Source organism: Phyllostomus hastatus, unplaced genomic scaffold (genome assembly GCF_019186645.2).
Source record: "Phyllostomus hastatus isolate PE091 unplaced genomic scaffold, TTU_PhHast_1.1 phas_scaffold_585, whole genome shotgun sequence".
In the NCBI taxonomy this organism is placed as follows: domain Eukaryota; kingdom Metazoa; phylum Chordata; class Mammalia; order Chiroptera; family Phyllostomidae; genus Phyllostomus; species Phyllostomus hastatus.
In genome coordinates, this window is record NW_025334037.1 from 20188187 (window position 1) to 20213462 (window position 25276).

At 39.8% G+C, this 25276-nt stretch overlaps 1 protein-coding gene across 2 annotated transcripts in view; it reads left to right on the forward strand.

Moving 5' to 3' along the window:
* PDHX (pyruvate dehydrogenase complex component X) overlaps window positions 1-25276 on the forward strand; it is a 64569-nt gene that overhangs the window by 1859 nt on the left and 37434 nt on the right. For both annotated transcript variants that reach the window (XM_045825527.1, XM_045825528.1), the window contains exons 2-3: window positions 13884-13964; window positions 20080-20180. In XM_045825527.1, coding sequence (XP_045681483.1) covers window positions 13884-13964; window positions 20080-20180 — 182 coding nt within the window. The remainder of the gene's footprint in view (window positions 1-13883; window positions 13965-20079; window positions 20181-25276) is intronic.

Genomic DNA, 25276 nt, shown 5'->3' on the forward strand with positions numbered 1-25276 from the left:
CTTCACTGAGTGAAGGTTCTGGGTGTTAAGACCAAGACATCTTTGGCAGGGTGGTGGTGAGGGGAGTGTGGGCATTATTCTGCCTACCACAGAAGCCAATTGTGTTGTAGGGTAGCTCTAAGTTATTTGAAAGGTTTAGAGTTTTTCCCTAATCCTGAACCAAAATTTGTGTCCTGTTCTTTCACCTACAAGGTTTAGCTTTGCCATGCTGAATACACATGGCAATTCTTGTGCTCCTGGTTCTACAGAGCAGCATGACTTTACATGGTGATTGTTCCTTTTTCTCTGAGCTTGGTAGAAATTGTTTCATAAAATTAAGCAACTATTTGGTAATCTATAGATTATGTGAATTAAGTATGATTATTGGACTATTTTCTTTTTTTATGTCTGTGATTTAAAAATATGTCAGATGGAAGTATACTTGGATTTTGATTTCCTGAAAAGGTATTTATTGGCAGCATTTTTATGAGCTATGACATATGCCATGTTTAGCACTTCCTAGAAAGTCCTTATTCACTTCCCATAACAACCTAATAAAGTTGGCATTATCTACATTTTATTGGACAAAAATACTAAAGCTCAAAGAAATTAAGTGGGTCTCTCAAAGCCACATAGCTCTAATGATAATGAACTGAAGAATGAATAAATATATAGTTTTTATCTTGTTGAGTACATTCCTAACTTGTTTTATTCTTTCAACTGAGATACTTATTGAGAAGGCAGGTACTTACCGTTATTCACCATTCTACTGATATGAGTGAAGGAATGAACATTAGGCTACATGGTAGCCCGCTTGGAAACTGGTTGTCCTATAGAATGGAACAGAACTCTGTATTTGGCACATGGCCCATTCAATCATAGTTAGCTTCTGGAGATGCAGTCCTAATTCTGTGCAGTCTGCTTGGGGAGATACTAAGGGTATGATTTCCATAGTGTGTGTAGTGAGCTCTGAGGGCTAAGTGCAGGATAATAATGGGGTACCTAAGAAGGCTTCCTAGAGGTAGCATCCCTTCCAGGTTAAAAGAACAGCAGGTACAAAGGCCCAGAGGCCAGATGTGGTATTGACATAAGTGATACAGCATCTGTAAATAGTTTTTCAAACTAGCCTAGGCAATTAATTTTGGAGAGTTTCCACTGCTGCCCTTTCAGGCTAAATGGCATTGTTTGGAATTTAATTAATTAATAACTAAGATGTTAATAATATTGGTTGTAAGTTCTTTCTGAGGAATAACATGTTGAATTTAAAATAACATGTGAGTAGAAAAATAAATGAGGTTCAACCTTTGTAGAGCTTTACCTAATATATGGCTACAGGCCTTGCATATTATACATGGTAAATAAACAGCTAGGGAAGCTAAAAATCTGGAAAGTTATAAAAGGACACAGAGGCCCACAGTAGGATTGCAGATTGGCAGCCAGTAAACTGACGTAGGCAGTGCATTTATAGTAGTTAGTGATCTAGATAATTTTCTGCAATCAAGACTTTCTTGTATTACATGAAAAGCATTGGTTTTTAGCGAGGCACGAATCTGTTTGAAAACTCTTAAAAGCTGTACCACTTTTTCAAAAAAACACACACATAGAAAAATTTTTATGTGATTCCAGGGAACTCAAAATCTCCCTGCAACTTATAAATTACTGCCTATCCTACCCTGCTTCCATAAACATTTTGGGCATTTCCCACAGAAAATAGTTGTGCGACTTTGCAAGGATACTTACTATGTCTGAGAATAAGGAAGATGTGTTTGACAATAGGGATTCCAACTGTAAATAAATGACTAGTGGATGTATTTACATAAGCGACTACAACAAGGCCACTGATTTGGAAATCTTGATTCAGATCTGAGTTTGGATTAAATTGACTCGTGGATTTAGGCTCCTCAGACAATTCCTAGACAGTACCTAAACATGGGTACTTCTCTTTCATTTGCTCATGTTGTTCTCCTAACGGAATGATGTGGTTTGAAATTTTTCTCATTACTTAAGTGCCGCCACCCTCCTAAGTCTTTCTATAGGGTCCTGGCAAGGAACAGATGACATTGTTCCTTGCCAGGACCCTAAAAGTGGGTAAATAGAGCTGAGCTTGATAAATAACGATTTTTGTAAATTCCGGGTGTAGAGATGGTGCTATACTAAGGGGCTGTTTAGAGCAAGGTACTGTCACCACTTCTAGGCTTCAAGAGGCACGGGAGGAGCCAGTTACCAGAATTGGAGAGGAGGGAGCCTGTGGGAAGGCCCTGTGATGGAGATGAGCCCTTTAGTTAAAGGATCCAACGCGCTCCAGGTGACCCCCCCAACTGGAGGCCGAAACCCGTACAGTTGTGTGGGGGAAGGTTGAGAAGTACACCTGGATGGACAAATTGGGGGTACCTCCCACACCTAGTGGACTCTCAGTCATCAGTCATTGTAATTTACCTCTCAGTTTTAGCACTGGAACCAGCAAGTACTATACTTTATAGATATTTCATAGTGCTCATGCTCAGAGAGGTGAAGAGAGCAAGTATAATTTCTACACGTGGAAGAGTCATGTGTCCCTGGACTGTGTCCCCAGGGCAGTGCCTTGCACAAGAGTAAGCACACAGTTTTTATAACTGACCTGCTTTTCAGTGTTTTTTTTTTTAGTCTATATTTGAGTAGCTGACTAGAAATCAAGTTTATTAGTTTATAGTATTCTTTGGGCACTTTCATAGGAAGAAAGATTTTCCTTTGGTGCTGTGGCAGCTGATTCTGATTTTTGTTCTTTCACTTGTACTCCTAACTCATCCTTGACTCCTGACTTTCATATACCGCATCAATCCATGAAAATCCCTTGGTTCTACCTTTTAAGTGTAACCTGACCACTACCACTATGTCTACTACGACCTACTAGACTGGTCCAAGCCACCTCTAATCTAGATTCTTGCAGGAGTGTCTCAATAGATGTCCGTGCCACCACCCTTGGCCCAGTACAGACTGTTTCCCATGCAGCTTTCAGAGCACTTGTACATTGTAAGTCTGATCATGTCACTGAACACCCTCCAAGAGCTTCTTGTTAAACACGGAATGAAGCCTGAAGTCCTGGCTGTGGTTTACAAGGCCCCGTGGGAGATGAATGCCCTCTACCTCTCAACCTCAGCCTTACCGTGCCTCTCCCGCACTCACGCCAGCATGCCAGCTTCCCTGTGTTTGGCACATACCAAGCACGCTCTGTTCCATCTTTGTGCTCGCTGCTTCCTCTGTTTAGAAGGCTCTTGCATCAGATACGTGCGTGGCTTCCTCCATTCATCTCTGCTCGCTTTTTCAGAGGAGGCCTTCTCTGATCAGCTGATAAAATAGTTCCTCCACTGTCACTGTCCCCTTACCTTCCTTTCTTAGTTCATACCACCACCAGACATATTATTTATTTCTATCTCCTTACTTTAAAAGCCAATCTCCATAAGAGTAAGGATTATTGTCTGTTTTTATTTACCTTTGACAGCTCCAACCCCTAGAATCACCTACCTGGTAGGTGCTGAATAAGTACTTGTTGAGTGAATTACAAATGAATAAACAAAGGGTTTTTTCTTTCTCCTCCTTTACTCCACTCCTGTGCATGAACTGATCTTCCAGAAATGCCCACACCCCAGCCTAAGACCCTTCCATTTCTCCCTAACATGTTTTAGGACGGGGGTCCGAAGTGTAGAAGGACCTGGTCCCTCGATGCCTTTTCAGTCCCTGAGGTTGAAGGGTCTTAACTGAGTAAAGGAGACAGGAAACACATTCATGGGTGTCTTTAGTTTGCACTTATTGTAGCTTTTCTGTAATGTTTAAGTTGTGACCATCTCAGAGCATGTGCATTTTTTTTTTAAATTGACTAGAGCACATTAGCCATATATGTGGACCTGCAGACAAGTTCATTTTCTCTTTGTGGTTATTTCTCTTACTTGCTCAAACGTTGTTTTCATGGCTTTCCACTGCTATTTAAATAACCTCAAACCATTAAGTAGGTAGTAAAGTGTACTATAAGGTACTCTGGTACCTTGAGGTGCTATGTGCTAAGGCAGTAGTTCCAACATGCTATTTTTAACATTACGTGGTCCACCAAAACACCTGCCAGTGACTTTATGAGAGCTGTTTTCAAGTGTACAGTTAAAACAGACATCCTAAGTTAGTGCACTGTAGCTGCGAGAACCCCTGAAGTAGGCAAAGGAGAGAGTAAAAAGGAAACCAAGTTTAGGCTGGGAAGCCTGAAGGAACCGGTGAATCCATCTCTCACTACTGGAGGAGGGAATCGTGCGTAAACAGTGATGACGTGATACATCCAGCCAGCTGTCTGGAACCCTCCAGAGTCCGCCCTCTTAACCCTGTCCGTGCTGCCTAGAAAAAAAACGCTAACAGCGGGGAGATGGACTGGCTCTTTGCCAGGCTCCGTTGTAAAGACTTCGCGTGTGCTTATTTAATCCTCACAACACTCTGTATTTTACCAAAGAGGCCACTGAGGCATAGAGTGATTGACTTGTGGTAGAGTCGGTTTTTAAAATTAATTAAACATTTGATTAAATAGTAAAATACTTATTTTAACAAAGTAATATAGGTACTTGTTTTAAATAGTCAAATAGTACTAAAAGCCTATTAACAGTAAAGTAGGTCTCTGCCCTGCCTCTCCCCGCTTCCCCTGTCTTCTTCATTGAAAGCAACAAATTTTATCTCTTAACTTTCTTCTGTTATTTGCTCCTCTCCCTATTTTTACTTTTGTATTATCTGTGGATAACTGACCGCCGGTCAGCGCCATCTCCCCTCCGTATTTTCCCTCCCCCATTCTCTTCATGTAACAGGGTGCAGTCAAGAGGGAGGCCCCAAATAAGGATTTGAAATGGGGTCCAGAACTCACAGTGTTCAGGAAATATTAGGATGTCCTCACCCCCTTCCCCCACAGGTGTGGGTTGGGGAAGGGACACATGGAGCAAGGCCATTGAGAGCTGTTTTGTACAGCAACAGCTTTGCAGCCAACCTCTGGCGTGGTCATTTAACATATCTATAACCTTTAACTGGTTGCATAGATATGTTAAATAGCTGTGGCAATGCTCTGAGCCAGGGGAATAGAAGTAACCCCCCCAACCCCCCAAGATGTAACAGGGAGGCAGGTCCCCGAGTTACAGTGCCTGCTTGGGAGCTTGGAGAAGATTGGCTCCATGACTTGGGGCTATGCCTGCCCAGACTCATGATGGCAGCCCAGGAAAGCTGGAAGGATGTGAGACTGATGGTAAATGTGGGCAAGTGTGGGAGGAGTCGGAAATGGGGCTGCAGAGGAAGATTGGTGCGGGGATTTAAACCCAGACGCAGCAGCCCTTGCAGGGAGGACCACACAGCTGTGGCAGTGCACAGAGAGGACTACAGTCATTGCGCAAGGGGAGAACCACTCGGGCTTTAGCAGAGTGGGGACTCCCGCAGCCCTGCGGGAGAGAATCACCATGCGGCTTTAGCAGAGAATCGCCACTCGGCTTTGGCAGAGTGGCGACCCCCACTCTGGCTCCCGCCCCTCCCCGCAGCCACTGGGGAGAACCATGCGGCTTTGGCAGAATGGGGACTCCTGCAGCTTTAGAAGAGGGAACCACCACCCGGCTTTAACAGAGATCCCGGTGACACAGCTGATGGTGCCAGGAACCGAGTGAGGCCTACCAACCGAGACAGATTACTGGGAAGAACTGGGGGCTGCCTGAGCCACAGACTTCTATTTCTTTTCCTGAGATACAGTACCCCAGATTAGGGCAAAGGAGGGGAAGGAAGGACTGTGTGTGTTTGCGGGTGTTTTAAGGGACTTTGGGATTTTGATGAAGACATTAGGTCACTACTGTAAGTCTGTATAGCATTAAATAAACATTTCCTTTCCTTTTCACGAATCTCTGACAATGAGAGACGTCTTTCCTCTGGCAGCGGACATAACGGACCTTGGGGGTTCCTTTCGGTAATAGTATATCGTCCAGGCCTCCCCTTGTTCTGTAACATTCATATAGTTCCTCTGCAGTTCTTGATTAAATCTGTGTTCATTGTTCACACTACACAAATATTCTACACACCTGAGGATTGCCATATATTGTCTCATGTTATGATTGTTACCTTTCTTTTTGCTTTTCTTGACATGGTTGTCTTTGAAAAGTTTTCTTTGGTTTTCTCTGTATTTTTTATTGCTAATTCATCCCACCCCATCTGCTAGCTCTCAGCACTGTTTTCTGTATCACCAGTCACATCAGATGATCTCTCAGTTGACTGACATTTGCAGCTCCTGGTGTCCCAGGCGTGAAGGCTGCACCTCCATTCCCAAGCACCCTCTCCAGGGAAAACCATCCCCAGGCATTCAGTCTTCTGCTGCACGAGGGCGGGTGGTTACCCGGCACCGAGTTTCGCTTTCTGGAGTCTCGGGAGTCAGCCATTACTCATCTCTTTACTTTTCCGCATCCAAAATTATGTGCAGTTGTCCCTTCTTTTCTCCCTGTCTTTGTGGGCTTGTGTCTAAATACAAGAAACACGAAAGCACATTGTTTTATTTAGCGTTAGATAAGTTTTGGAGAGGGAGTAAAATTAGATAAATTTATTGCAGAAAGTTAACATGTAGATTATAAGAAACAAATGTAATGAAAGGAACTTAATGTAATATCACCAACTAGAGATAACTACTGTTATCTGTACGAAGACTGGGACCTACCTGTTAATAAGCCTTTAGTACTATTTCACTGTTTAAACCAAGTACCTGTTTTACTGTGTTAAAATAAGTATTTTACTATTTAATAAAGTGTTGAATTAATTTAAAAAAACTTATTCCATCACTTACATTTTGGAATATATCCTTTCAGCCTTTTTGTACAAACTAAGCAGGTGGGAATTAGATTACGCTGTATATACTGTTTGGGGCATCTCTCACATGTTTTTGGCATCTCTTACCATGCCAGAACCTATAAATGCTATTTTCACCCAGACTATTATGCATACTGTTGTCATCCATTGATACTTTCAATGCATTCTTACAGCAATACCGTACCAAAATAACTATTTGAATGAGGAAGACTTACATGACAACCACCCATTAAGAAGATTGCTTTGGTTGCCTTTATTCAAATCCTCAATGTTATTATTATTCTGTGCCTGGGTGTTGGTTTTTAAATTACCCTGATACTTTATTCTGCTTCATTCTATTCAGCCTGCAGATGGCAGAATTGTTTTCTCGAATGGAAGTTTCAAAAGGTCCAGTCATACTGGATGAGTTCTTGCCTTGAAAAGAAAGGTGATTAAATGAGCAGCATCTCTTCCTGATAAAGAAGCAAATTAATGTTAGGAACAGGGAGCCACACTAAGAATGTACCGGGTAATTTCCTCCTTCCTCTGGCCTGCCCTCCTTTCACGATTTCTGTGTTTGGGTTATGGCGGTATAAACGGGCTAGAGTGGCGCTTGAGCTGTGTCTGTAACCTGCTGGATTTCCTCAGTTCCTTTAGGCCCCACAGTGGAGCCTAGGTCTGCTGCATCTTAGCTATGGAGCAGCTTGATCTGCATGTGTGTGTGGTCTGCTTGTCTTACCTTTTTTTAAATCTTGAGGACTTTCAGAACTGATACATAGGTCATCATCAGTTTAAAGCCTTGATATCATTGATTTGCCTGAAGTATGAGTATTATTGCTCTTAGGGTAAAAATCCTTTAGGGAACAAGAAGCTACAATTAAGTTAGTGTACTGCATTTGATGTTGAAGGTGGAATTTCGCTGTAGAAAGATCGGAAGAGAAGATTTGAAGAAATACAGGAATTGCTTAGAGAAACTGCTCTAAAATTCAGTGATTTATAGATTTCTCATGTGTCCGATGTGGCAGGTAAAGCAGCAATATACTAAGCAAAAAAAAATTTGATTTATTGTGTCATTCTATTGAGGGGAAAAAAGATTAAGACATTTCAAATGATTTCTGAGACCCTACTTTTAAAATTAGTATATTTAAATATAAACTGGAAATGTATGTTACCATAATCATCTTAAATATTTTTAAAACTGCTATAGAAGGACAGACTTTACAAGCTATTAGTGTAGTTTGTTAGCTTGATAGAAAGGAATAGAACATTAAAATGACTACAAAGCTGTTAAATTCTAACTAAATTTGGGGTATTTTTATTAACTGTGGTATTTTTACTGTTTTGAAATAGGCTGTGTGACCAGTCGAGGAAAAAAAAAAAAACCCCACATTCTCTTTATTCTTACCCATAAGTGTGCCCACTTGTTTGTAGGAAATATAACTGGTGCACATTTCAAGACCTCCTGAATAATGTACTGCTTACTGGAATGAAAAAGGAAGCTATATTTAATTTATAGTGAAATTAAACACTATTAGGTATAGGTTAAAATTCTGAGGAGTCTGGAGAGACCCACACTTTCTCAGTAGAATTGATCTGTGAAGGGTGGATATGAATTATGTGCAGCCCTGTCGCTCCAAGCTGATATTGTGCTTGCGTAATTACTTTTCCGCTGGAAAAATGCATTTAAAAAAGATGTGTATAATGTTCCAGTTGAAAGAAGATATATTAGAATGAAATATGTACCATTATTAATAAATCAGTGCTTATGTTTGATATTATTTTCCAGCATGACAGTTTGAGGATAAATCAGAAAATACATTACACATTTGGCTTTCCGTAGTAAGCCAGTATAATCAATCAAAAGATAGTACTGAATAATGGAGATGTCCAAAGTGCCTTTCTTTTTTTTCGTTACCTTTGTTTCAGAGTAAGGATAGTGATCTATTACACAATCTTTATATTTTATTGTCATTATTTAGAGAAGCAATTTCAATTCATCCATGAAGGGTGGCTGTATGAGGAATGATTATGTTCTTTTTATTTTTAAAATATGAATAATTTTGAGGCTTTTGATGTGGTAATTTGGCAAATAATAAATGCAAAAGTTTCATAATAGAGTTTTTAATGTCAGGAATAATGGAAATATGAAGGTCTCTTAGGTGAGAGATTATAATAGCAGTTAGAATCATAAAATAAATATGAATTGTATCAAGGCAACTAGAACCAAGATGTAAAAATCTTGAAGACAGACTTTGTTTCGAGAGAGTTGATTTCATTTTTGTCATAAATTGGAATCTGGACATAGAAGCACCGAAGTCCATTTACATTGCTTCTTTGAAGTGGAACTCTATTTGATATAAACTGATATGTAAGTGCATATGAAATACTCTATCACAGCCTTGACGTTTTTTGTTAGAAGCAACAAATCGGGATTTGTTTTAAGCTGCGTTTTTCCAGGAGAGGTTGGCCTCTTATCGTGGTGCTATTAGATTGTAGGTCTTTGCTTTTTTCTTTTTTCCACTGTGAACTTTAAAAAATTAAATGCTCGGGCTTAGGCTGGCTCTATATTCTACAGGCAAATGTTTTTATTTTATTTTTTTTTTATCGAGCCATGTAAAAAATTTAAAAAGTGATGTGTATACAAATAATGCAGGAGATGAGAAAGCTCCTTTTATTATTTCCTAATGTATTGCGGGTGGAAAGCTTTGACTACTATTTAAGGATTCCTGCAGTTAAGTGTCGCTTGTTCTGGTTTGGATTTGGAGATGCCTCCCTGTCGTCACAACGCAAGCCTGCCTGTGTGTGTGTTTAACCTCAGTGCGTTTCCCGAATTCTAATTTACTTCCCTCAGAATTCAGTGCTCCCCGGTTTTATAGACAACGGTGCCCTGAGGTTGTCTATTGTGGTCTGCATTGTTTTGTACCTATTCACAGTACCTATTTTAATCCATGAGGATTTATTTTACTGAGGAAAAAAATAAGTGTTTTTAAAGCTGTATTGTAGGCATAATTTGCTTTTCAGCTAGAGGTCACTTGGAAATTAAATGAAACTGTCACAGTGAAGGTTATTGAGAGATGTAGCACACAGATACTGCAGCCTATTCTAGCTGTGTTCTTTAATAATAAATCAGGACTTAGGAAACGCATTGTGGCTATTTTTTTCCCCTCATTTTCAAGATATGCATTTAATACACTTAAAAGATTACCTGTTCCCTTCCAAATTCAAAAAATTAATGGTCAGTAGTAGAAGTGGTTTCTTAGTACAGGAATTCTTTATGCCCACAGTATGGAAAGTGTTTATTAGGATATTCAGTTGGACATAAGAAGAAGGCTTACATGGACTTGATATGTCTGGTTCATGTTTGAATTTCTGCGTCAGTAGGCTATAAGTAACAGGTGATGAGTTGATGATCCTATCTTGTAATTAATGATGAGAGGTTGTACAGTGTAATAGAGTACATACAGCCTTGAGAATTAGGCAGAATTCAAGTCCCTTCATCAATCTGCATTATAGTTTTCTCATTTGACAGAATGGGTGTACTGTTGACTTGGCGTTTGATTGGAGCTTTGTTATTTTTGGAGTATTAGGAATGATAATTCTTTTTGATTCTTAGAGTTCGGTACCAATTGAGGGACAGGCATAAAAAGCTTATAGAAATCAAAAATAACAGTTTTAATGCTGATGGTTTTATTAGCTCTGAGGATGTGACTTGGATGCATGGCATTCTGTAGCTGGACTTCCAGTACAAGCCCATGTTTAGACTTTGGGCTTTTGTTTGAGAGGGAGAGTTTGTGCAGACAAAGCAAACACACACCTGAATTCCTGCCTCGCCCCCGCGGGTCCTGATGGTGGGTACCGAGAGGGGCAGGCTCGCTATCTGCCTTTGAAACGCAGGCCCCTTTACTCCTAGCACATGGAAGGGCTGAAAGGAAACTACTGGTTCCCTGCATGTAGGCAGATCTTAAAAGAAAAAGGGGAAAAGGCTGAGGCAAATAGACGCTCAGGCCCTTTTCCCAGTCCTTTAGAGAGGAAAGAATGAAAAGGGGAAAGAGGATGGAAGCTTCCTTCCACATGCCTCCAAGGTGGAATTCCTTTATCATGAAGCTGTAGGAACATGTTGTTTGAAATTACAGTGAATTAGCTCAGTTTCCCAAAGAAAATAACTAACCTCATTTTTTTTACTTTTTATATATTTTTATTTTAAAAAATGTATTTTATTGATTATACTATTACAATTGTCCCAATTTTTCCTCCTTTGCCCCCCTCCGCGTGGTATCCCCATTCCCTCCAGCATTTGTTGCCATTTTAATGCTCGTGGTTTTAATCTCCTTTTTCTTAAATAAACCCCTTTAACATTTCATGTAATAATGGCCTGGTGTTGATGAACTCTTTTAGCTTTACCTTGTCTGGGAAGCACTTTATCTGCCCTTCCATTCCAAATGACAGCTTTGCTGGATAGAGTAACCTAGGTTGTAGGTCCTTGCTTTTCCTCACTTTGAAAGCTTGCCTGTCCCTACTTGCCTGCAAGAAATCAGCTGACAGTCTTATGGGAACTCCTTTGTAGGTAACTCTGCTTTTCTCTTGCTGCTTTTAAGATCCCTAACCTTTGGCATTTTTATTATGATGTGTCTGGGTGTGGGACTCTTTGGTCCAACTTGTTTGGGACTCTCTGTGCTTCCTGGACTTGTATGCCTATTTCCTTCACCAAATTAGGGGTATTTTCTTTCATTATTTTTTCAAATAAGTTTTCAATTTCTTGCTCTTTCTCTTCTCCTTCTGGTACCCCTGTGATTCAGATGTTGGCACATTTGGAGATGTCCCAGAGGTACCTTATACCATCCTCATTTTTTTTTTAATTCTTTTTTCTTCTTGCTACTCTGGTTGAATGCTTATTTCTTCCTTATACTCCAAATTGTTGATTTGAGTCCTGGCTTCATCCCCTCACAGTTGGATCCCATTAGATTTTTCTTTATTTCCCTTAGTGTAACCTTCATTTCTGCCTGGGTGTTTTTATGCTGTTGAAGTACTCAATGAGTCCTTTGAGCATCCTGATCACCGGTGTTGTGGACTCTTCTTCTGATAGGTCGGTTATCTCCATTTTTTTTTTTAGTTCTTTTTCTGGGGTTCTGTTCTGTTCTTTAATTTGGACAACATTTCTTCCATCTCCTCAATTTGGCAGCCTCCCTGTGTTTGTTTCTGTGTATTAGGTAGAGCTGCTTTGACTCCCTGTCATAGTAGCATGGCCTATTGTAGAAAAGGCACCTGTAAATTGTGTGGGGCAGAGCCTTAGGTAATCGCCAGGGTGGGGCAACCCACTTCACCACTTTGTGGCTCTGTGTGGAGGGGAGGGCTCAGAGAAGGGACAGTACCAGGGACAGTGCCGCTGCCTGGCTTCTAGAGGTGTGCCTGGCACTCACCTGTTTCCAGTCACTTCACTTACTCCCTGCATGCCACTGTTGCCCTGGTGCTGAATCCCTGAGGAGGGTGGGTCTGCATATGTTCTAAGTCTATGTGGGCCTTTTAAGTGGAGTCTCCTGAAAATCTGGCAGTTTCTTCCGCCACCCCAACCCTCACTGGTTTTTCAGCCAGAAGTTATGGGGATTTATCTTCCTGGCACTGGAACCCTGGGCTGTGTGGTCGGGCCTGGGGCTGGGATCGTTCACTCCAAAGGTATCCCTCCTGATTTTTATCCACTACAGGTGAATGCGGGACCACCCGTTCTGCCTCTGGCACCCCTCCATGCCACACGGTGTCTCTATGACTTTCTGCCCGTTCAGCATCTCCGCCCCTGTTACCCATCTGGATAAATTCGACTTCTTCAAATCCTTGGTTGTCAGACTTCCATACACCTCGATTTTCTGACAGTTCTGTGTGTTATTTGTTTTGAAGTCTAGTAATTTTTTCTGTTGTTGCTCCAGGAGGCAAAGCGTGTTCACTGACACCTCCATCTTGACTGAAAGTCCTCACTTCATTTAATATTAGTATTCAGTACCCTTCCTTTTAACCCTAAAATATCAGTGGGGAGGGGGGACCATTCTGTTCTCTTCCACATTTGAAATATGTTAGATATGCAATGTGTTTCGCTTTATGGGGTCAGATTGTTGAACAATCTATGTAGAGAATAGGTTTGTTGCCATGACTACTGCTAGAGCTGGAACGTGCTGTTAACAATTTTATTAGTATAAACTTTATGTGAATTGTAATATCATAGTTGTGTTCTCTGTGACTGGGGTCCTGTTCAGTGGATGACTGTTGGGAAACACGTCTAGCCAAATGTGTTAGAGCATCTCCTTTTTGGATATTTAAGGAAAAACTAGCTGTGCCTCACTGAGAGGTCGCCCCGGTGAGAGTGTGCCTTCTTGGATCCCCAGTGGAACTGCAGCATGGAACACAATCCGAGGTTAATCTAACCATTTAGGTTCACTTGCCTGGTCATCCTTGTCAAGACAACCCTTCCCTTTCATACGTACCAGCCAAGAACAGTATAATATTAGAAGAAAATAAAAACACAACCAATTTCTTTATTTTTTTTGCATTTACCCTTTTTAAATTAAATTTATTAACAGCGGTTAATAGGATCATAGAAGGCCTTAAGTGCACATCGCAAAAACCTTTGATTCCTGAATAGTATAGTATAATACAAACACAACCAATTTCGTGATGTCTGTCTTGATTGTTGTAGGTTATCAGAACCCTTGCTTTTTTCTTTTCTCTTATTTGTCTTTTTCTTTAATCATTTTACTTGTAAATATTTTTTTGCAGCAACGGAAGGGGAAGGGGAAGATGAAACATAAATCAACTTTTCTATTTTTTAATCTTGTAAACATCTAGCTTGAAAATGTGTACAGAGTGCTGGGGGACCATGAGAAAGGAGTTGAAAGTATTCCAAAAAAGCTTTATTTTTAAAAAGTTGAGAATTTTATGTTTGTATATGATGACCTGGATACTTAGTTTGACCATTTGCAAGTCTTTCCAACTTTGGAATATTTTCTTTCTCAAATTAAATTTAGTGTTAATTTACTTGAACTTTTTATGGATGCCTTGTGAGGTGCATTATTTTTTTGTGGCTAATCTTTCCTTGTTTTCAATTTCAGCTGATCCTATAAAGATCCTGATGCCCTCCCTGTCTCCGACAATGGAAGCAGGGAACCTCGTGAAATGGCTAAAGAAGGAAGGTGAGCAAGTGCATTGCTAACGCCCTGTGTGATCTGATCATGTTCCTCCAATCAGTTGTGTTACTCAGTACACGCTAAATGGAACAAATCGGGTTTCTCTGCTAGTTGATTTAAGTTTTTTCAATACAGTTTTTTCAATACAGTTTTTTTCATGGTAATGTAGCAAAGGTTTCCTGGGTTCAGACTGTAACTTTTCAAAAACAGAGAATGGTAAAATATTTTATGGGATTTTTCCCCCAAGTTTTTGTCCTAATACTTAACGTTTAGTTTCAACATTATAAATTTGTCAATTCCCTAAAGTTAATTTTAGCTTTATGATGATTCTGTGTGTGTTTGTGTGTGTGTGTGTGTTTCCTGAGGCTAGACAAGGTGATTATAAATTTCATTGGAAAGAACAAATAAATAAGAATAATAAGGAAAACTCTAGAAAGAAGAGCAATGGAGGAAGACTGTTTCTCTATATTGAAACATATATTTTTAAGCCCCCTATAATTAAAACTATGGTATTGGTGTTTAAAAAGACAAATAATAGAAGTGAATAGAAAATGAGAAAATCAACAGTTGAACATGGGTATTTAATGTATAATGAAGGAAGACAATATTAGGTTTAGTGTTTGTACTCTGCCAAGGAAAGATTACAAATGGATCGGATACAAAAAATGAAACTATACAAGTACTAGAGGAAAATTGCGTATTTTTCTCACCCTAGAAGTGAAATAAACACCCTAAGTACAGCTCCAAATCCAAATGCAGTAAGAGAAATGTTGATAAATTTGATGATAAAAATCGTAACTTTTGTATGGCTGAAAACACAATAAGTAAAAGACAAGTGACAAATTGGAAAGGGATATTTGCAATCACAAAGGGTTAATATTCCTAAAATTGAGAGAATAAGGAAACTATTACCTCAGTAGAAAAATGGGAAAGATATATAAACAAATAGTTTTCAGAAGAAGAATTGCAAATTGCCTTTAAACATGAAAAGACACTTAATAAGAACTAAGCAAACAAATAGCACACTGAGGTCACATTTTTTACCAGTCATTGCAGCAGACATTAGAAAGCTTGACAAGCTGCCCAGTTGATGAGGCTGTGGAGGGAAGGGGGGAAGCAGGCACTTCCATGCATTTCTGGAGGAAACGCAAAATAGTATAAACCCTGGGAAGAGAATTTGTCAGTATCCAGGCAATTCTACTTGTAGGAATTCGGTGTCGGTCTTACACTGGCAAAAGTCATTGGGCGTCATAGCCAGCAACAGAACTAGACTTCCAGGAACTTCAGTTCATTGGAACTGCTAGATCCACAAAAGGAATGTATGTTTGGAATGATTGAACATGTAAGAGAGAAAATCGGACATACAAAGAAAGACAAACACTATCTAAAAAGTCTGGACAGATTTGAAATGACAAGTAGAATTTTTGCAAGCGAAAAACATTGTCTCTAAAGTTAAAAGTCAGAAACCCAAGGTTGGGTGAAAGTGCGGTTAAACATGACTGACCAGAGAATTCTCGAACTGAAGACCAACCTGAAACAATTAATGTGTGTGCAGCACAGAGAGATAATGTAGTAGAAAATATGAAAGAGAAGTTGGACATGAAGAATAAAGTGATGATCAATAATCCAATAGGAGGAATTCCAAAAGGAGAAAAAAAGAGGGAATGAAGAAGAAGTAATAGCCAAAGAAAAAGTGGCAGAGACTTTTCTAGAATTTGAGAAAAACATGTCATATAATTGGAACAGCCAGTGCGTCATGTGGAAGCACTTTGAGTAAATTGGCTCTGCATGGCTGTTGGCATCTTTTAAAATAATTATCAGTCTCTGAGAAAGTTTCACCTTTATAAATAATGGAATCAGTTGGAATCTATTTTTAACTTTCTTTTTTCCTGATAAATTACAGAGCTTTGGCTATTTCCATATTCAATATGATAAAGTGTTAGTGTCATGAAATAATAATTCAGACACAGAACAGCCTTTCAGGGTTATTATAAAAGGATTAATACTTTTTATACTTTGTGAACTGATAGACAGGTGGGTAAGAGGATTCTTCAGATCACATTCATCTCTCAGACTTCTAGCTCATTGGCAGTCCAATAAGTTATTCACACCCATTTGAATACAGAGAGTAGGAGGAAGAGCTCAGAGACAAATGGCCTCATTGTTCTGTTCTTTTTTTCCGTTTGATTACAATGTGCTATTTTTATATAGGAAAAGCCAAGATGTTCTGTAAGCCCATGCACATGTCTTTCTGAAGGTTGCTCTTAAAATTCTGTGTCCTGTTAAGTGAGGAGAAATGCTTATTTGCTAATACACTGTAATTAATTCAGAGCAACTTAAATCCTTGTTTCTTAGCTATTTGCTGGCTTCTTTTTAAGTTTACCACCTTTGTGGTTTAACTGAGCATAATTTACTTCTTTTTATTAGCGTTTATTTACTGTTCACATGGGTATGACTGTACATGCCTATGTGTGTTTGCTTTTTGATGTATTTATGATAACTTGGTTCATACATCCTGTATTAAAATCATTTATATTCTGGTGGAAAAGTTTTTATATACCTTTTTCTCTTATTAGCTGTGTTTTTAAAAGTTATCTTGAGATCTTTATTAATGTATGGTCACCATTTAAAACAATGAGTTTAAACCCTCAAACATTAAGATATTGGAATTTTTTTGATAGAACAGAATAGTGTTGTAGCTCAACATGAATCTGATTTGTTTTTAAGCAAAGGCTAATCCGATAACCTTTAATGGATAGCATTTTGGCCTTTAAATGCAGGGGTGTCTAACCTGCAGTGCACAGGCCGAGCGTGAGGACTTTTGCTTGTCTGTGGTGGCGGATGTCTCGAGAATTATGCACAGACCTTTGGGGTTTTTTGCTCATCCGCTTTCATTAGTGTTTGTGTATTTACTGTGTGGCCCAAAACAGCTCTTCTTCTTCCAGTGTGGCCCAGAGACACCAAAAGGATGGACACCCCTGCCAGAGTTTCTTGAAAATCTGCTACAGTTACTATTATTGAAGTCATGTGTGCTCAAACACGTGTTTTAAGCCAAGGCAATAGGAGTACAATGAAGAAAACTTCAGATGGCGTAGGAGCCAGGTTGCCTGGGGGCTTGGGCTGTGCAAATAATGTTCTTTTCTCGTGTGTGAGGACGGGAAGGGTTGGCAGACTTGCTGCCTAGGGGCCCCTTCTGCCTTCCCATGCTGCTGTAGGTGCCGATTGGATGGAATTAGCATTGCTGTTCGTTTGTTTATACTCCTCTGCAGTCAGATCAGGAATGCTTTGAAGCAGGTCTGTCTGACTGTTTTTACCGCAGTCCTTACGTCTTACACCTTGGGGCGGCTAGTAAATATTTGTTGAATGCACTGATTGAGTTATTTTTATTTTTGTCTCTGTCATGGTTGTCATGATGGTTCAACATAGCACAGAAAAGGGGTTTTTTAAAAAATGAACATTAAAGTAGGTTTGATTTATTTGGTCTTACAGATGAAAAACTAACTCTTCCCCTGCCTCTACTATTACATACATCTTTTAAAGCAGGGGTGTCAAACTCATTTTCACCGGGGGCCACATCAGCCTGGTGGTTGCCTTCAAAGGGCCAAATGTAACTTTAGGACTGTATGAATGTAACTACTCCTTAACAGTTAAGCTTGAGCTCAGCACTGCCACTGGGTAGAAACAGGGTGGAGGGCCAGTTCAGCCCACAGGCCTTGTGTTTGCCACCTGTGTTTTAAACTTTTATTAATTTTTGGCAGAACAAAATGATTTTGAGAAAGCCACAGGATGTGTTTAGGTTAATAACATAAATGGCACCATTAACTGTGTTTCGTTAAGACTCTCCTTCTTACCCAGAATTTCTGAGAGAAGGAGAAGCCTCCTTATACTCTATCATTCCTCAGCTCTGGCAGCAGCCTGCCCATCGGGACAAAGGAACAGGATGACGATGCTGGCTTCGGTGCGGGGGAGCGCCCCCCGGGTGGGCCTCTGCTCTGGCCCCTCCTGGGGCCCGCACTCTGGCTCCAGGCCCGCTCCACCTCGGCTGCACCATGAGAGGGTGGCACAGGGTCACTGCAGGGCTGCCATCTCTTCTACAACCCATCAGCCACCAACAGGGCTGCTGAGGAGCTGTCTGTCACCCCATGCCAACCTTGATGCTCTGTCCTAGCTTTTCAGTCTTTTTCCTCTCAACTGTGAACTTGTGGACAGAACCATATCTTACTGTTGTGTTTATATCCAGTGCTTTGTATAATACCTTGTACACTAATATTTGCTGAATGATCTGTTTGAAATAACAGGGTATGGACTAGGGAGCTAGAATGAGTCTTGGTTCTTAATTGTTCTTTATAACATACCTAACATTTTAATTTAAGATGTTGCAAAGTCTTATTTGAAGATGCATGTGAAAAGTAACACTTCCAGTTCTGTGATTTAAATATATATATATAGCTGCCCATTCAAAACCTTTCTGACAGAGAAATAAGTAGCTTGGTGAAGATCACTAGCAAGTGTCAGAGCTTGGACTCAAACCTGTGTCTGAGTTGCAAGAGTTCCTTGTAACTATGCCTTAACTCCTCTCTCCTGTTTTTTACCTTCTTGTCTGCCCGTATGAAGTTCTAGGTAGTTCCTTACTGCTATCTATAATTTACCCATTCACTTCACCGTGTTCATCCAGAATATGTTCTGTTGATTGTTTCTTTTTATTTTGCTTCCAAGACTTATTTCATTTCCAGGATTTCTAGTTTTTTCTTTCTGTCTGATATCATTATATTCCTGTACATTATTGTTTTTTCTATCTCTTGTTTTTGTGATGGATCTTTCTTTTCATCTGTATTTCTGAACATCCTCAAGTACTTATTTTCAAATCTTTGGCAGGTTGCACTAAATGAATTGCATCTAAAATGAACTTCTGTTCCAAATATTGATTCTGTGGTTTTCTTTCTTAGCATTGGATTTCTTCATATGTTGTGGAACTTTGTTTTGCAGTTTACTTTTGAATGGGAGGTGTTTGTGTTTTAATGACTTCCCACTTGTCCCCTACTCTTTCCCTCCCCCCACCCCCCAATCAGGAATTTTGCTGTTGATACTGGAGACATTAGCAGGTGCAGCCGTGGAGCCAGAGGCCAGCTTGGAGCTTTTCCTGGCATGGAGATGGTGTTTACTTCCCCTGCCTTCCTAGACCCACCGTGCTACCTAAACTCACAGTCGGTGTCCAGAGGTGTGGATCGCGTCTTTTACCAGCCTCCTGTTAGGAGAGAGGAACCCTGACCCTGCTTTAGGCTGAGAATCTGATTGGAGTCCCCTGGCTTCATAAGGTCGCTTTCAGTTCCCTTTACTCGAAGAGAAGCTCCTGTACTTTGCCCCCAATCTAACCTAGATCTGGAAACCAGCAAGCCGGGCCCTGCTCACCGATTCTGAGTTTCCATGCTGTTTCTGTTGCATAGAAACGTTTCTTATTTGACCTTATTGTATCTTGATTATCTCTCTTTCTGCTTAATATACTTTATTTGTGTATGCTTCCTGGTGCCAGCAGGTTTTCTGAACTCGATGTTAACCCAGAAGTGCTATTAACTGTAAAATTTTTCTCTTCGTGGAATAATAGTCAAAGTATATCATAAAGGAAGGAGTGTGGCATCTGGAATTGATTTCTTAACAGGAGGATATACATTCATTGCTGTTGTCTCCAAAATTTGATCTCATTTTTAGTATTTGCTCAGTAATCTTTGTACTTGCTTTTTTATTAGAAGAAACATTGGGTGGTGAACACACAAGGCAATATACAGATGCTGTATTATAGAATTACACCCCCTGAAACCTATATAATTTTATTAACCAGTGTTACTGCAATAACTTCAATTTAAAAAAAAATAAAAAAATATATAACTATGTCCATTATAGAGTTTCAGGAAAATACAACAGAACATACATATATACACAGGCAAACTTATTAGATACACAATGTGAATTACTTATACTTACACAGCCCAGAAATAGCTACCGAATATTTTGGTATTTATTATTCGTGTTTTACACACACACACACACACACACCCCAACACACCAACTCACACACCAAAATTTGTACTTTAAAACACAAACTAAACCCAGTCTTATCTCGTAGGTGAAGCTGTGAGTGCTGGAGATGCTTTGTGTGAAATAGAGACGGACAAAGCCGTGGTGACCCTAGATGCCAATGACGATGGCATCTTGGCCAAAATAGTGGTGAGTCTTTATTTTGATTGTTTTCAACAGGATGAAGATTTCTTAAATGTGAAGTTCCTTGAGATGAAGTGACCTTTTATTTTTACCTCGTTTTTGTAGTGTTGTATTATCTGCTACATAATACATTTTAAGTTCAGATGTACAAAATACTTTAGTGTTAAGGACTGCTGATGGCCAGTGATGACCAGACAGCAGGACACTGTTTCAGCCTTATCAGTCGTGGTGCTGAGTGTGTGGGATTCGCTAGCGGAGAAGGAGAAGGATCCTGGCGCGAGGGATGAGAGAGGGCCATTTGAGGTGGAGTTTTGAAGACAAAGAAAGCAATAGGTTAAAGCTTAGAACTAGCAATTTCGAAGGTCATCAGAAAGAAGGAATGTTTTACTCTTATCACAAGAAAATGAGAAGTCCTACCTCCGGGACCCCGGGAGCCCCAGAGCCGCCAGTGTGAAAGTCGCAGTCTGCTCCGCGCCTGCCCCCGACCAGGCTGTTTTCAGACGTCCTGTGAGGTCCCGTCTGCAGGTCTCATAGCCACTCTCACTGGCCTGGCTAAATTCTCACTCCTTCTTACAATTTAGGCGTTTTTATCATCATTTAAAATTATATGTTTATATAAAAACGTGTATATAGTATTCTGTATACGTAAATGTAGCTGACAGTCTGTTGATGGTGTATTTTCTGTTGCATATGCATTTTTATGGAAAATGTGCTTGTGCCTCTAGGAAGACCACTCATTTCCTTTTAGGCCTAAATTTAAGTATATGCAGTTGTTAAACAAAGACATTTACTCGCCCAAAGGTTTTTATAAAAGAAGGGTTTCATTGAGCCAAATGCTAGCCAGAGAAAGGACCAGGTCCTGGGGCAGGAAGTCTGAACCACCAGCAGCAGGGCTGGAAGGAGCTGAAGGGCTCTCACACGAACGGTTTGAGGAAGGAAGATGTAAGTCATTTTGAAATAATTTGCATTGGCTGTAGATGGAAGGGGTGGGAGAAGGTCGAGAAGAGCTAGTTCTGGGCTAAGTGCATAGTCCCTTAGGAAGAAGTGTTTGTTCCTGTGGATTGGCTGTGGGCAGGCAACAGTCCAGAAAGTTCAAGCACGAGGGAGAAGGGAGGCGGAGCACCTGGGAGGCTGCTGGGTCTTTCTCTTCAGATGATCCCGGAATAGCCACCTGGAGGGTAAACCAGAGTTGCAGGGTTCACTCGGGAGTGTAAGCAGTCTTCTGTTGGTTTTGCCCCGTAGTTGTTCATTGGTTAACCCCTCCCCAGTCTCTGGTCTCTCCCACTCTGGGGCCTGCCGTCACAGTCATTTTGAGAGCTCTTCTCTGGGCAGCCTTTACTTCCTGATTTAAAATGGGGAGCAGCATGTTGGAGACTCTAGTGGTTTAACTAGACCCTGAAGTTAGGACATCCCGTCAAACAAAATGGGTAGCAATGTAAGAGAGTTTACTTAACGGAAGAAAAGAATGTCCTTAGCCATTAAAAATAATCTCCATTAAAAATGTGATTTCTTTGTATATGTTATACATTAATAAATACTCAAAAATTTTGGGAAATTATATGTAGACACTGATTATAATCTTAAGACTACACAGAAAATATAAGTATAGAAAAGAATAAAATGTCATAAAAACATTGAGTGTTTATCTTTGGTGAGTGGAACCAAGTCCACTTGGTTCCCTTCTTCATTTTTCTTACAGTTTCTAAATTTTCTGTACTAAGCATATTATTTTTAAGATGGAATATTAGAGTCTATGTGAAAAGTAAGTAAAGTGCTTAAAGCCTGACTCTTTAGGGTTGCATGGACATGGTCTATTCCCTGGTGCTGCATGTTTGTTTCTTAACCTCTGGAACGTTTAGTAGATAGTGTGGTGCAGCAGCTATGGCCGTAGGCTCGCTGCCTGGCTCATGCAGCTGATGAGGCGCACCAGCTATTCACCGTGTAATGATTGGCAACATCTTCTGCTTCTGTCTGCCTTTTTCTTCATGATCACGTGGAGATAATAATAATACCTACGCCATGGGGAAATAGTGGAGATTCAATGAGGGAACAGATGTGCTGTCATCACAAGACCTGTCACCCACCAAGTGTCGATAGATGTTGCTCTTCCCATCATTGTAATTATTCCCTCAGCTCATGGTGACCATTAGATCCCATGCTTTCTGTATGTTTGTCTAAGGAATCGTGACTAGATGCCAAGTATCCGTGCCTCTACAATGTGATTTGTACAGATAAGCTGCACATCTGTCGGTAGTCCTTTGTCAACATGTCTTTAATTCTGAAACTCCAGCTCGCCTCTGCCCTGAGCAAGGACGGAACGCCTTCCTTTGTGTGTCCTATGCAAAGAGCGCACTTGGAAATGCTGTACTCCCATTAGACATAGGTCCACACACGGTTTTCACCTGTGTTTCTTACCAGAAAATCCTCTTTCCCTTTTTTCTGGGTGCTTCTATTTTATGTTACGTTCTAATTTACCAAACGTCCTTCACTTGTAATCCACAATATTAGTAGCCATTTAAAACACACTGTTGAAAATGTTTCCTTGAAGGAAATATGAACAGGCAGCGAAATTTCTTTCCCTTTTATAACTAAGTGCAAATATGTCACCTAGCAGCTATGATTGTAGGCTTCAGAAATATAAATAGCCATACAAAAATAGTTTCTTTGACTAATTTATGCAGCATTTCCGGAAAGAAAAAGGTTGTTTGAACTGCCATAAGTAATAAGCCCAAGTACAGTTTATTGTGTGTGCTTTTGGCAAGCTGTGTTCCTGGCCCTAGACTGTCTGGATTGTTTGGCTATGAACACCTTCCAGAGCTGATAGCATTTTCCAGTTAGCCGGTTAGCAGTGCATTTCAGATGGCCAACAGTGCCGTGGGTCAGCACAGCCTGTTCATCTGGCCCCCTGGTGCTCTGGGGAGCAGTGGGAGCGTGATTGATAGCAGCTTTAGTGGCACAAATAGCTGTTTTCTTGCCAAAGAAAAGATTGTATGTATATTTTAAGGCTTTATGGCTTTATTATCATTTCACATGCTTTTGGAGTAATAGAAATGGGAGTATATTAATGTCACAGTGTGCAATTTACTGGGAGGAAAATGGAAAAAAAACCCGAGGTGATATTACTGGTTGGTTTATTTTTTTTCAGCCTTTCACCCTACTCCATTTCCAGCCCTCCAACCCTGCATAAGCAAGTTGTACATAAGCAAATTCGTCTTTCATTGTAGACAAATTCTCATATTAGCATAAATGATAAAATGATTTTATAGGAATACATAAAAGATTTTACTTTCAGAATCAAGGAGTTGGATAATTGAGCTTATTAAAACCAAGAGATGATATAAAACTCTAGTTTTTAAGTTTTCCTACATTTGTGAAAGTGTTGGAAATTATATCTTATTTTGGTAATCACAGGGATTTATTTTCACAGTCTTTTAAGGGTTTTTCATTCCCCTCCCTCCAGTTTGATTTCTTCTTTGTATTCACTCTTATAATATTTGCATCTGAATTCCATTTTAAATATAAAATAATAATATTTATTGCATTTCACCTAGAACCAGGGAAAAAAGTTTAGAAGCTCTTAATGTTAATAAAGAATATTTGCTGTCAGTTTAAATAATTTTATTATTTTTTTTCTAATTAAGTTCAGTTAATGGGAAAGTTAAATTCTCATTTAATCACTAGTAAATTGTTGAGCAGAAAACCTTAAATTATTACACACATATTAGTGAATAAGCTTAAATTTATTATTCAGCAATTGGATGGCAAGTGTTTTAAATGATGAATTAATAAAAGAATATTAGGATGACATATTTAGAGAGTTTATTAGAGATTGTCTTCAATCAGTTTCTTAGCTGTATCTCTGATACTATGTCAATGGTGTTTTCTAAAGAATTTTTTTAATATGATTTTATTTTATTGTTTGGTAGTCCCCCTTTATTTTTTATTAAATTCCCAAAATTGCATTCAAAGTTGCATTTTATAATTTGAAAGTTTATGGTTGAAATTTGAACTTGTGAGAATTTCAATTAGTTCTTCTCTGTGGCCTAACATTTCTAATTGAGAAAATACCCTCTGAAAGCTCATAGCAAATTCTATTAAATGGAAGATATTCTCAGCTCTGATTTTTCCCTTTTGAAATGGTAAGTGAGCCTTTGTTCCCAAAGAATTAAAAACTAAATCAGTTATAATCTACTTTACAGCTTCTCTTTTTTTTTTTGATAGAATACTGAATTTTACATTTTTTGTAAGATTTTTTTTATTTATTTCTTTTTAGAGAGGGAAGGGAGGGAGAAAAAAAGAGAGAGAAACATCAATGTGAGGTTGCTGGGGGCTATGGCCTGCAACCCAGGCATGTGCCCTGACTGGGAATCGAACCTGCAATGCTTTGGTTCGCAGCCCGCGTTCAATCCACTGAGCTATGCCAGTCAGGGACAGCTTCTCTTTTAAGCTCGTTTTTAAAAATGGTAGCACCATCCTGAGGTGCTGTGTGGTCATTTGATCATGTGCATGCTGTTGAGGATTTGGTGCTGACTGAGTTGAATGCCAGCAGGAGGGTGTGCCAGACAGCAGTGAGCTCGATGCCCTATAGCCTTGTGGTCTTGAGCACCTAACATGGTTATGCCTCAGTTTCCTCATCTGCGAATGGCAATGATAATAGCACTTAACCCCATAAGATTATTAGGAGAATTAAATGAGTTAAATCTGTGCTAGAACAGAGCCTGGCACTTTGCCAGGAAGGGCGGACAAACCTTTATTCGAAGACCTACTGGGTGTTTCTTCGGCTCCTCACGGCTTACCTGGTCTTGTCATTGATTTGCTTTCAGCTTCAGTGGTTCTTACTTATGTTCCTTTTACACCCAAGTTCATTGTGCACATAAGTTAATCATTACATGTTAAAGAATAAAACCTTTGAAACCGTGGTGGCAGATCTTTATTCCTCTTTCAAACCACTGGGTCAGCCCTGCGACTCAGCTTATGTCCACCAACCACAGTGCAGGCTCCGTCAGCACTCGCTTGGCAGCTCTCGAGTGTTCCACTTTTAAAAAGAAAAATATTTAAATAATTGCTTAACTAACTGATTGTTTTTTAATGTCAGAATCAAA